At 41.3% G+C, this 13,304-nt stretch overlaps 1 protein-coding gene across 2 annotated transcripts in view; it reads right to left on the bottom strand.

Annotated features, from left to right (window-relative positions):
- Positions 1-12,105, bottom strand: part of Tmem41b (transmembrane protein 41B) — a 16,553-nt gene extending 4,448 nt beyond the window's left edge. For both annotated transcript variants that reach the window (XM_021208264.2, XM_029531692.1), the window contains exons 1-5: positions 11,772-12,105; positions 6,964-7,081; positions 5,275-5,403; positions 3,685-3,778; positions 3,004-3,108 (exon numbers count right to left, since the gene is read on the bottom strand). In XM_021208264.2, coding sequence (XP_021063923.1) covers positions 3,004-3,108; positions 3,685-3,778; positions 5,275-5,403; positions 6,964-7,081; positions 11,772-11,892 — 567 coding nt within the window. In that variant the 5' untranslated portion in view covers positions 11,893-12,105. The remainder of the gene's footprint in view (positions 1-3,003; positions 3,109-3,684; positions 3,779-5,274; positions 5,404-6,963; positions 7,082-11,771) is intronic.
- Between the last annotated feature and the right edge of the window lie 1,199 nt (positions 12,106-13,304).

Below are 13,304 nucleotides of genomic sequence, written 5' to 3' on the forward strand. Positions count from 1 at the left end.
TCCTGCTTCCTGACCTGCTTGAGTTACAGTCCTGACTTCCTTGGTGATGAACAGCAGTATGGAAGTATAAGCTGAATAAATCCTTTCCTCCCCAACTTGCTTCTTGGTCATGATGTTTTGTCCAGGAATAGAAACCCTGACTAAGACACTTGTATTTCTGCATAACTAGCAAAATCACTTTTACAAAACAGCTATTCCAAAGACAAAATTATGTAAATCTAATACTATACATACAACAGAAAGGGCAGTAGATTGAAAGTCTAAACTGAAAGTCTAGACAGAGACTTCAGATGCTTTACAAATAACTGATCACAAATTCAAGTAAAATATAAAACATTCTTCTCCAAAAGAAGGCAGGATGATCTCTGTATTTCCTTTGAGATGTAATTATTTCTTCTGATCTTTTTATAAAAATTCAATTCTCGAGCTGGAGAGATGGCTCAGTGGTTAAGAGTACTGACTGCTCTTCCAAAGGTCCTGAGTTCAATTCCCAGCAACCACATGGTGGCTCACAACCATCTGTAATGGAATCTGATGCCCTCTTCTGGTGTGTCTGAAGACAGGGACAGGACAGTGTACTCACATACATATAAGTAAAATCTTTAGGAAAAAAAAATTTTTTTGAATTCTCCCCATTATGGTTTAAAAGTAAAATGCCTTCCATCAACTAAAACGTATGTTGAAGCCTAGGTCTGGAGCTAGTAAAGGTGATGGAAGCTAGGAGGTGGGGCTCAGTTAGAAGAAGTAGGCCATTGAAGGGTGTTCTTGGAGTTATATTTTGGTCCCACCCAGGATCCTGTTGGGTTCCTCTCTGCCATGAGATGAATAGACATTGCCACAAACACCCACTGTCCTAACATTTTGTCCTAATAGTAGCCTGAAAATGAACAGAGCTAAGGAATACAAACTGAAACCTTGTAGCAAAATCATGTTTTTTTTCAGCATGTGAAACAATAATAAAGGTCTAATAAAACGCAAAGATTACAGTAGTATTTTTCTGTGAACAGTATATGAATCATTGCTACTCTTCAAGACAGGGTTTCTCTGTGTAGCCCTGGCTGTCCTGGAACTCACTCTGTAGACCAGGCTGGTCACTGCTACTCTTGTTTTTGCTACTGAAATGCCTAGCAGCAGTAAGCTGAAAGTTCTTCAGTCAGACATCGCTACATACACACAAGACAAGAGAAGTGACTAATTTAGCTGGGCATGGTGGCACATACCTTTAATCCCAGCACTCGGGAGGCAGAGGCAGGTGGATTTCTGAGTTCGAGGCCAGCCTGGTCTACAGAGTGAGTTCCAGGACAGCCAGGGCTAAACAGAGAAACCCTGTCTCGAAAAACCAAAAACAAACAAACAAACAAAAAGAAGTGACTAATTTGGGGATGTCTTCATACTAACAGTGAATCTTCTGTCAACTGATTTAGCCAAAATTGAAAAAAAAAAAAAATTGGAGTTGGAGACAGGAGCTTAAATTCAAGGTCAGCATAGGCTACATGACACCCTGTCTCAAAAAAGTAAAATCAGAGGCTGAAGAAATGGCTCAGCATTTAAGAGCAGTGACTGCTCTTCCAGAGGTCCTGAGTTCAATTCCCAGCAAGTACATGGTGGCTCACAACCATCTGCAATGGAATCCAATTCCCTCTTCTGGTGTGTTAAGACAGAGACGGTGTACTCATATACATAAATAAACGTTAAAAAAAAAACCCAACTGGGATAATCATTTTCAAAAAATTTTGAAATCAGTGGGGTTAGAGCAACAGCTTGGTTGTCAAGAACACCTGATCAGGGGACCTGCTTTTGCATTCCAGCACCCACAGGAGGCTCACAGCCACCCGTAATGAAATCTGATGCCTTCTTCTGGTGTGTCTGACTGAAGACAGTGACAGTGTACTCAATCTTAAAAAAAAAAAAAAAAAAAAGGAACTGGGGAAAGGAAACTCAGATTCAGGTTGAACTGTATACACTCTCAAGAGAAGACAGTAAGCTGGGAGTGGTGGCGCACACCTTTAATCCCAGCACTTGGGAGGCAGAGGCAGGGGAATTTGTATGTTCGAGGCCAGCCTGGTCTACAAAGTGAGTTCCAGGACAGCCAGGGCTATACAGAGAAACCCTGTCTCGGGGGGGAAAAAAAAATAGAGAAGAGGGTAGCCGGGCGTGGGAGGCACAGTAGCACTTGGGAGGCAGAGGCAGGCAGGCAGATTTCTGAGTTCGAGACCAGCCTGGTCTATAGAATGAGTTCCAGGACAGCCAGGGCTACACAGAGAAACCCTGTCTCGAAAATCGAGAGAGAGAGAGAGAGAGAGAGAGAGAGAGAGAGAGAGAGAGAACAGTAATAAATTAATGCATGCATAGTACTTAGGTTGCTCATCTTTTAATTCAGTTCAGGACCAGTCCTTGAAATGGTGTTGACCACTTTCAGGGTGTATCTTCCCATCTCAAATAACCCAACTAAGAAAAGCCCACAGATCAACCCAATCTAGACTATTTCTCACTGAGTCTCTCTTTCAGGTTATTCTACTCTGTGTACTCTGTGTCAAGTCAGCAATTAAAACTAACCATCACATGTTTTAAAATAAACTTCTTGTTGGAGTGGTGGCTCAAACCTTTAATTCCTTCACTCTAGAGGCAGAGCCAGTCTAGCCTGATCTACAAACTGAGTTCTAGGCCAGCCAGAGCTACAAAGTGAGACCTGTAACAAAATACGATGACGTATGAGCCGGGCGTGGTGGCGCACGCCTTTGATCCCAGCACTCGGGAGGCAGAGGTAGGCGGATTTCTGAGTTCGAGGCCAGCCTGGTCTACAGAGTGAGTTCCGGGACAGCCAGGGCTACACAGAGAAACCCTGTCTCGAAAAAAAAAAAAAAAAAAAAAGACGTATGAATATAATCAAAATACACTATATAAAATTCTCAAATAAATGTTTTAAAAAATTTCTTATAACATTTTTTTAAATGATGACTAAACCAAAGAACCACAAAGAAACAAACTATAGTTTATAGCTACCTGCTGTGACCATTTCACTGCCTTCTCTGTGAGGTATTTGTATACAACGGGTCTTCCAACTAAGTAGGAGAGCATGTAGCAGAATGAGGCACCAAGTCCAGAGCACTGGAAAACAAGAAGTCACATGCACCTTGTACTTTCCCATTTCATTCCTGTAGGTGCGCTCACTTATCGCTTTTAGAGTTAGGCAAGGAAGTCCATATGTTATGTCCTATTTAGAGACTAAAAGCCATTTGATCTATCTAGTCCTTTCTCAAACTAACTCCAACAAGATCGTTAAAATAAATTAGCACTTGTGATTAAACTTTTGACCATATCCAGTAATTACTGCTGCTTTTAGCTTAAGAATAAGGAGCTGTTCCCATACCCTACTATAACTATTCATAAAGACACTATTCCCAGACCAAGGACTCACTGTGTCCACCCACATTTTTAAGTTCATCTGACCTACTAAATACAACAGGAAAGAAAGGTTATAAACTGCAAGCAAGTCTATGGTGCCCGCATTCTAGGAAAACCAAACTCTTCAGAGCTCTAAGGAGACTTAACAGAAATACATTAACATTACTGTCTTGAAAGCTGATGAACGCAACATGAGACTGCCTGGCGGAGCTAGGCTGCCATTACCATCCCCAATGCTCTACTTATTTTCACATCTCCAAATTCACGTCACATACTTACCAAACAAACAAGGAATAAGGCAAGTGGGAAGGGATAAAGGAACCCGGAGAGTATACTGAGGAATATGGAACCTGGGATAGCAAATGTTTGCAAACTGTTAACTTTTAAGTTAAGGATTAAAACATAATGAGGTGGAAGTTTTACAAGTTGAAGTTGACATTCAAAGAAAACTACAATTTCAGAAATTTCATTAATAATCTCAGAATAATTGTATGTAGTATTACTCCTTTGTGTTGGACTGAACCCTGTCTCATGAGGTCAGGTGGGTTTTTCTACTTGTGGTATCAGAGCTGCACCAAAACAAGCTGTGCATTGTGGAGATCCAGGCTATTTTGTTTAGAGGATTAGCAATACCCAACTTACAGTAAAGGATAATGTAAAATCATAATCAAATGTCTAAAAAATATGTAAGTTGTCAGCCAGAATGCCTCTAGCTCCAAGCTAGATACTCATTAACAAATGATACAAAATACAGCAAGTAAGCAAATAAGTACAACATTGGTAAGATTATGCTACAAGGAAATCTAGAACGCCCCCAAATGGCACCAGGCAGAGACAAAATGGATGGCTCAATCAGAAAAGTCTTCAGTAATGTCTCTTTGTTTTGGTTTGGTCTGGTTTTTTTTTTTTTTTTTTGAGACAGAGTCTCATTTTGTAGCCCCCTGACTAGCCTGGAACTTTCTTGTAGACCAGGTTAGACTCAAACTCAGATATACACCTGCCTCGGCCTCCCTAGTGCTAAGATGAAAACACACTAAGTGCTAATGAAGACTGGCCAACTAACTATGCTGTGTCCCCCATCATTCTCCCATTGTTCCAGCTTAGTAATGCTTTCTTAATACTCAAAACATAAGACATGAACTTAGCACTAGAATTAAGATACAAAACTTTAATAATCATAGCCAATAATAAATTAATCAATTAATAAATAATAAAATTAAGGAACTGGAGAGACGGCTCAGTGTTTGAGAGTACTGGCTGTTCTTCCAGAGGACTTGGGTTCAATTCCCAGCACCTATAACATCTATGTGGTAGATTCAAAAGACCAGGGGTTCATTGTCATTACTGGCCACATAGCCAGCTTAAGAGCAGCCTGGGTTATATGTGACGGTTTACCTCTGTGTAACAGGCTAGCCCTGAACTCACAGAGAAACACTCAACTCTGCCTCTGGAGTGCTTGCTGGCATTAAATGAGTTATAATGTTTGAGAGCTGAAGAACTAAGAATTCCAGGCTGGAAAAGCTACACTGTGAGACCCTGTCTTGAAAAACAAAAACAAACCCCATTTTATTTATTTTAAATAGTAAATTAAATTAATTTACTTGGTGTGTATGTGTAAGGGCATGAGTGACATGTGGCGATCAGAGGACAACTTTTAGGGTCAGGTTCTCTCCTTCTACCATATGATCCTAGGCATCAGATCCAGGACACCTTGCTTGGTTTGCCAGCAGGTGCCATTACCTGAAGCTATCTCATTGCCCCCTGCATTGACATTATGAAAGGAAAACAGTCATCACTTCTAACTAAACAGTAGACCTTTGGAAACTTTTCTTGAACAAACTAGAAAACATTTTTCAGATAAAAGGATACAAAATATATGTAGCAAAATAAGCAACCAATACTTGTACATAAAAGGTATCCTTATATTTGGAGAGAACTTTTCCTAGAGCCTTGGCGTCATCCATATCTCTTGGAACCTTCATGTTCACCCTCTCTTCCCTAAAGAAAAATAATGATGTAAAAAATTTAAAAACAAAGAGTTCCATGATAAAAATCTAAGTCAAAATGATGCAATGCATTTGATTTGTAATAAGGACAAATTCATTTTTTAGTCTCAACAGTCTAAGCAAACACAAATTAAAATTCAAAATAATACAAATCAAAAATTAAATAATCCTCTAATATTGGCTTAAATTTTAAATTAAGCATTAAGAAATTAACCATATTAACATATTAAAAACATATTTAACATTATTTTGGGTAATTTTTCTAAATTAAAGTCAACAATCATTTATAATGAGAATTAGAAATCTTCTTGACATCACGTTTTTTTACAGCAAAAACACATCCTAGGTCCAATGTAAGAAAGCTGCCCTTTCTCCTCCTCTCTTTCTACATGAGACAGAGCTATCATGTAGGCTTGGCTGGCTTGGAATCCCCTATGTAGACCTTGCTGGTTTCAGTCTCAATCACACAGTTGAAATTTTTTTCTTTTTTTCAAGCAAGGGTTTCTCTATGTAACAGCCCTGGTTGTCTTGGAACTCTTTAGACTAGGGTGCCTCAAACTAAGAGATCCACCTGTCTCTACCTCCCAAGTGCTGGGATCAAAGTCATGGGCCAGATATCCTGTGCATTGTAAGGAAGAGGTGACTACTGGATGGAGGATGTGGGAAGGGCTAAGGGGCAGTGGGTGGGGGTGGGTGGGAGGTGTTCTCTTGAGCCATGGTCTAAGCTCTTTCATATCTAGCAGTGGGGAGAGATAGGGCTTCAATTCAGAGGAATGCTGGATTAAAGGTGTGTGCTGCCAAACTCTGGTAAAAGAATTTTTAATTAGGGAACTACTCCTATGAAAGCCTTCCCCCCAAAAAAGTCAAGGCAATCCTTGGATGTGAACTATTAGCCATTCCTCTGTAGACCAGGTTAGTGTCAACTCAGAGATATACCTACCTCCACCTCTGCCCCTGGAGTGGTGAAATTAAAGGTATGTACCACCACTATTTTCCTACCCCCGCCTTTTAGATTTATTTCATGTATATTAATACACTGTCACTGACCATTGGATCCCATTACAAATGGTTGTGAGTCACCATGTAGGTAGGAGTTGGGAATTGAACTCAGGACCACTAGAAGAGCAGAAGTGCTCTTAACTGCTGAGCCAACTCTCCAGCCCCTGCCCCATCCTATTCTTAAAGAAAGGAAGGAAGGAGGACTGAGGTGTATGTGCTGTAGTCTGCCTGCTTAACATACAGGAGCTCTGGACCAAAAGCTGGGAGGGTGGACACACCTGTTATTTCAAGACAACAAAGACAGAATAACTACAAATTCAAGGTCATTCTTGGTGTTACCAGGAGATAAAAGAATCACAGTAAAAAAAAGGATAGGAAGGGAAGAAAAAAGTCACCCAGGAAATCTGAACTAACAGTACTTATGGACTTGCTATATGGATAGGAGCTGATAGACAAGCACCCTAATAGTTCTGTTGTTAAAGGAAATTTAGCTTTTAACTCATAGCATCTCTAAATATCTAGACATTTTCAGTTTCTTTTGTGGTATACTTACTCACTAAGCTGAGGAAAATTTTTATATACCAAAAACATAACAAAAGCTGCACATGAAAAAATGGAGACCAGTATAAGGAGTGATGTTCTTGCTGATCCAGCTTCTGCACAAGGCTTTTCTGAAAGAAAAGTACATAGTGCTGATGATTATGACTAGTAATACTACTGCATAATTATATTAAACCTAAATGCTAGCATGTAATCCACTGAATTGTAAGTCTTTTTATAATTTCCATGTGAATTTGTACTATGTATACTACATTAGACACATGTGCTTTTTTAGCTCTTGTAGACACCATACCTGTACTTAAAATGCATTAGCTTCTAAGTCTTTCTGACTATTTTCACCATACTCATTAATATTGAGGAATAAATATTATACTTATCTTGCTGTCTGCCTTTCTAACTTTCTCCCAGGTCAAAGGTACTGCTTGCGAAAGAATCATGCTTCATCAACCTAAAAGTCCATATACTTTTTCTATTTCACTCTGGACTATCAGTGACACACAGGAATCCTGTCAGAACACTCTCCAAAATGATTAATAAGTTCTTTCAAGTCTTTAATTCTACATTTCTCCCCATTAACTCCTACTAATGAACTCCCCTGTCTATTCTAAGATCTGTTTACAAAAATTAACTTCCTTTGTCTTATTTTTTTGTTAAATGTTAAAGGATTTAATTGTTTCCATTAACATCTTCAATGTTTGCCTCTTGGAAGCACCTTTTTTCTAACGTTAATATTCAGCTTCAGTACTCAGGAGGCAGAAGCAGGTGGATCTCTGTAAGTCTGAGACCAGCCTGGTCCACAGAGTGAGTTCAAGTTGAGTTAGTGAAACATGGTAAGAATCATAAATAGGAGCCGGGTGTGGGTGCATGCCTTTAATCCCAGCACTTGGGAAGCAGAGACAGGTGAATTTCTACAGAGTGAGTTCCAGGACAGCCAGGGCTACACAGAGAAACCCTGTCTCCAAAAGACCAAAAAAAAAAAAAAAAAAAAAAAGACAAGGCTGGCCTACAACTCAAAACTGTAATTAAAGGTGACCTTTGAACTTATCTCCCTGCATGCATAACTCAAGAACACCCTAAAACAAGAAAAAAAGCCAAGAAAATAAAAAACAAACACAAACTCAAAACCTCACATACACAAAAGGCCACTTATGGTGGTGGCCTGTCAGCAATCCTAGACAGGACTATTGCTAAAAAAAGGAAACCAGCCTGGTCCACAAACTGAGCTCTAGACTTGGTCTATATAATAAGACTCTCTCTCATACAGAGAAAAAAGCGTCATGGTCTGCTATATAGTGGCCCACTCTTGGGATCTCAGTTCTCAGAAACTGAGGAAAAAGGATCTTCAGGTCAGCACCAGATACAGAGACTACCTTATTTATTTGTTTGTTTGTTTATTTGATGTGTGAGTATACTGTAGCTATCTTCAGACACACCAGAAGAGGGCATCGGATCCCATTAAAGATGGTTGTGAGCCACCATGTGGTTGCTGGGAATTGAACTCAGGACCTCTGGAAGAGCAGTCAATGCTTTAACCCTTGAGCCATCTCTCTAGCCCACAAATAGAGACTACCTTAAAAATGAATAAAAACCATTCACTAAAGTGTTACAGAATCTGTAAGAAGATTCTATCAGCAAGTACTTTTCAACTTACGGTTATTAATATATTTACCTTGTCTCTATTTTTTTTGAGGGGGGGGAATTGGCAGTTGCTATCTATAATTAAAAAAAATTGTTTTTCTAATCCTAGAAAATTGGTTGCTAATTAGTTACTACTAATGGCACCAAGACAAGCAGAATACTTAGTAAACCAAATTATATCCTAACAAAGACAATTCCCAACATTAGAAAAGGGCAGAAGTAGCCGGGCGTGGTAGCGCACGCCTTTAATTCCAGCACTCGGGAGGCAGAGGCAGGCGGATTTATTTCTGAGTTCGAGGCCAGCCTGGTCTACAAAGTGAGTTTCAGGACAGCCAGAGCTATACAGAGAAACCCTGTCTCCAAAAAAAAAACCAAAAAAAAAAAAAAAAAAAAAAAAAAAAAAAAAAAAGAAGAAGAAAAAGAAAAAAAGGGGGGGGGGCAGAAGTGGGAAAAAGAATTATCATTAATTTACAAGAAAAATTTTAAAAACACATCATTTTTGCCTAATATAATCTGACACCATGCCAAATAGACTATCCTAATCTAACACCCAACACCACTGCTGACTAACCTCTTTATTGACACACATAAAGGGGCCACACTAACCTCCAAGCCTACTGTCTCCCCTAGCTCCACATCCCAGTATCCTTCACTTGTCTAAACCCCACTTATTCCAGAGGGCACATCCTCACATCTCTATCCTTTGGCTTATGTGTATGTAGTTTTCCAGACATTTGATAAAAGAAACCACCATAATGGCACTCTGGAAGTTGGGAGGTATTTTTTATTATTATTATTACTATCATCATCATCATTATTATTATTATTATATTGTAAGTCTAAGGGGGAACAACAAAAAGACATACAAACCAACACAACCTAAAACCATCTCAAGCAATATGACAATTTAGCTACACAGTCTATACCCAAATACAAATACCAAGAGGCAAACTAGAGTACAACAGACATTAAAATTAGCTAAAACCACATTTTCACTGTGTATTATTCTTTAGAAAGATTTTACGATTTGTGTGGGGGTGGGGGTGAGTGCAAGTCACCCAGAAGATGGTCCTAAGTACCCTGAAACTGGAGTTATGGATTGTGATGAGCAGACATGTACATGTTGGGAATTGAACCAGGTCTTCTCTGAGAACAGTAGTGTGCTTAACCACTGAGGCTTTCCAGCTAACCATCTGACCTGCCTCTCCACTACACATTCTTACAAGACCACCCTTTTGGCCATTGGTAGCAATGGAAGACAGCAGTGTGAGTGAGAAGCAAACAACTTAATGGCTATTTGTTCTAATCACTTCAGATGTTTGAGCTTCAAAAGCTCATAAAAGGATGCAATCATTACAGTTGCTGAAAAGCAATGAACAATGTTATGCCATTACAAAATAAAGCACTTATATTTTCCCCCTTAAAACTATAAAGAGCCGGGCTGGTGAGATGGTTCAGTGGGTAAGAGCACCCGACTGCTCTTCCAAAGGTCTGGAGTTCAAATCCCAGCAACCACATGGTGGCTCACAACCATCCGTAATAAGATCTGACGCCCTCTTCTGGAGTGTCTGAGGACAGCTACAGTGTACTTACATATAATAAATAAATAAATCTTAAAAAAAAAAAACTATAAAGAGCCGCTAGGCGGTGGTGGCACACACCTTTAATCCCAGCACTTGGGAGGCAGAGGCAGGTGGATTTCTGAGTTCGAGGCCAGCCTGGTCTACAGAGAGACCTCTTTCTTTAAAACAAAAAAAACAAAAAAAAAAAAAAAAAAAAAAATAAAAAAAAAAAAAAAAAAAAAAAAAAAAAAAACAAACTATAAAGAGCCAAGAAATTTCTGGTTAGTGTACTAGACTAAAACGCTTTATGAATGAGTCCCCTTATTCCTTACTTTGTTGGGTATTTTTGTTATTGTTTTGGGTTTTGGTCGGTTTGTTTTGAGACAGGGTTTCACCTTGTAACATACCTGGCTGTCCTGAAACTCTCTTGTAGACCAGGCTGACCTAGAACTCAATAGAGAGCCAAATGCCTCTGCCTCCAGAATAATGGGGGCGGGCCACCATTCCACACAAGCTAAACTTAGGTGAACTGTTTTCTTTACACCCCCACATCAACAGATTAATCAGATAACTATTCTTATTTTGAAATTCAGAAACTTTTCCAAAGTTACACAAATCCATCTCTGCGGGCCAGTACTTGAGAAAATTAAGGCTGGTAGATCTCTGAGTTCCAAATCAGCTTGACCTACAGAACCTATCAAGTTGTTTGTTTGTTTGTTTTTTGTTTTGTTTTTTTTTTGGTTTTCTGGTTTTTTTCGAGACAAGGTTTCTCTGTGTAGCCCTGGCTGTCCTGGAACTCAGAAATCCACCTGCCTCTGCCTCACGAGTGCTGGGATTAAAGGCATACGCCACTAACGCCCGGCAGACAAGGTCTTTTAAAAACTACAACAAGGCTGAGGCCGGGCAGTGGTGGGGCACGCCTTTAATCCCAGCACTTGGGAGGCAGAGGCAGGCAGATGCACGCCTTGGATCCCAGTACTTGGGAGCCTGAAGCCATTTTTTGCCTTAGAGGCAAATCTAATCTACAGAGCAAGGTCCTCCAATACAGCAAGGGCTACTTAGCTTGAAAACCAATCAAACAAACAAATTTAACTTACAAAACAGGTTAAATGGAAACACAAGATCTGAAAATGCTGGGTTCTTTCGAGACAAGGTTTTCTCTGTTTAGCCCCGAACTTGCCTCTGCCTCCGGATCTGACACTTTCAAGTGGCACCTGGAAGGGCAAGTCCTTGCTATTAATAACAACCTTAGTGTGGCTCTGTGACTACACAAGTCATGTAGCTGCATAGTCCTCAGTATGTTCATCTGTAGAACAATGAATGCAATGACAGCTCAAGTCTCTCAAACACCTGCCTGGGTGGCCTGGATAAGGAACCCGTCTATTTGGTGTCACAAGTCGGGGTCACCGCTTCCTTTAACTAAAGTCTATTGAGAAAATGCTGACTAGGAGACTAGCCCTCCGTCGTGCGGGGTTCCCCGCCAAGTACACGACTCTTGCTGAGATCCTTAGGTGCTAGAAGGTCCCTCTTTCCCTGCGACCTGCACCACGGGATCCTAATCTTTAGGGCAGCTTCAGCTCCGTCCCGCAGGTCCACTCACCTTTCAGATGATCTTTGCTGCCAGGCGCGGCGGAACCCTGAGTCCTCACTGCCCGGTCCCCCGCTGGGGTCGAGTGCAACAGCTCGGTCGGCGACCGATCCGCGACTCTGCCTTTCGCCATGGCTACTGCGGGGGCCGCGAGGAGCTCCTAGTGGTGCCGCGCCCCCTTGAACGACTAAAGCTCCTCCCGCAGCTTTCTCTCAACACCCAGGCGCGCCGCACAGCCACTTCCGGCACGACCACCTCACCTGAGACGACCTCGAAAACTTGACACTCAGCAGAGCCTTCCAGAGACGTCAGGTGAGGGCCCGCCCAGAACCGCCCACGAACCTCGCGCGCTCCCGCACGCCCAGTAACCGCGAGACAAGTCAGGGCCGACCCCGCCCCCTCCGGGGCCCCGCCCACCTCTGGAGCAGGGCGCATGAGCAGTCACATTGGCAAGTCATGGGTCTGCGGCCTAAGGTCCGACTTCTCAGCGCGGCTTTCGTCACGCGGAAGTGAGGCCTTGAGTACTTCAGACTCTTTGTTCCGCCAACCGGAAGTGTCTGCGCGCGACTAGTTGGTGTTTCGGGATTGAAGATTCCGTACGTTCCGCAGCAAATGGGTTACAAGCACAGAGGAAGCTGGAAGCCTGCTCTTAAGATCGTGTAAAATTTAAAACGTGAGGCAAACGTACCTGAGTCTCACAAAATTGAGACCCAGAAACAAGGTGCAACCTGTGAAGGTCACAGAGTGGCAGAAAGGAGTTTAGCGTCCAGGCTTAGCGTTTCAAAGCAAATGCTTTCCTGTCCAAAGTAAATCCACCCTTTCTCTTTATATTTTGGCATTTCCTGAGCCGAGGCATAGCTTTTGACAGTTTTTCTCCTTCTGCCCCTCAGAATAGCTATCCAGCTTCTCACTGGTATTAGAGTCCCCTCTTCTTTAGGATTTTGCTTTGTTTTGTTTTGTTCTTCCTGTCGATGTAATCCTAGACCTTGGGCATACAAACCACACCATTCTGTTGCTGAGCGATGCCCCTATCCAATTAACATGTTTTTCCTTATCTTCTTTAAAAGCAGGTATCGAAGGTAATAGTGGGGAATTTCTTGGTAAAAGTAATTTACTTGGCAGTGTATTTTAAAATTTGGACAAAAAAGGGGAGTGGGAAATTAGATTGTTCCTATGCAGTAATTACACTTATAAGAAATAATCTGATATCTAGAGACTTGGCAGCTCAGTGGGTAGAAGTATTTGTCTCTAAACTTGACGGTCCGATTTCGGTCTCTTGACACCCAATGGCGGTGGGTGAGAACCAACTCTTGCAAGTTGTCCTCTGATTTCAACATAACATTCAAGCACACACAACAATAAGTGTAGTATTAATTTAAAAATTTTTAAAGAAGAAAAAAAAATCATTTCATAAAAAGTGAACAGAAGCCGGGCGTGGTGGCGCACGCCTTTAATCCCAGCACTAGGGAGGCAGAGGTAGGCGGATTTCTGAGTTCGAGGCCAGCTTGGTCTACAGAGTGAGTTCCAGGACAGCCAGGGCTATAC

This window comes from Mus pahari, chromosome 1 (assembly GCF_900095145.1).
Source record: "Mus pahari chromosome 1, PAHARI_EIJ_v1.1, whole genome shotgun sequence".
In the NCBI taxonomy this organism is placed as follows: Eukaryota; Metazoa; Chordata; class Mammalia; order Rodentia; family Muridae; genus Mus; species Mus pahari.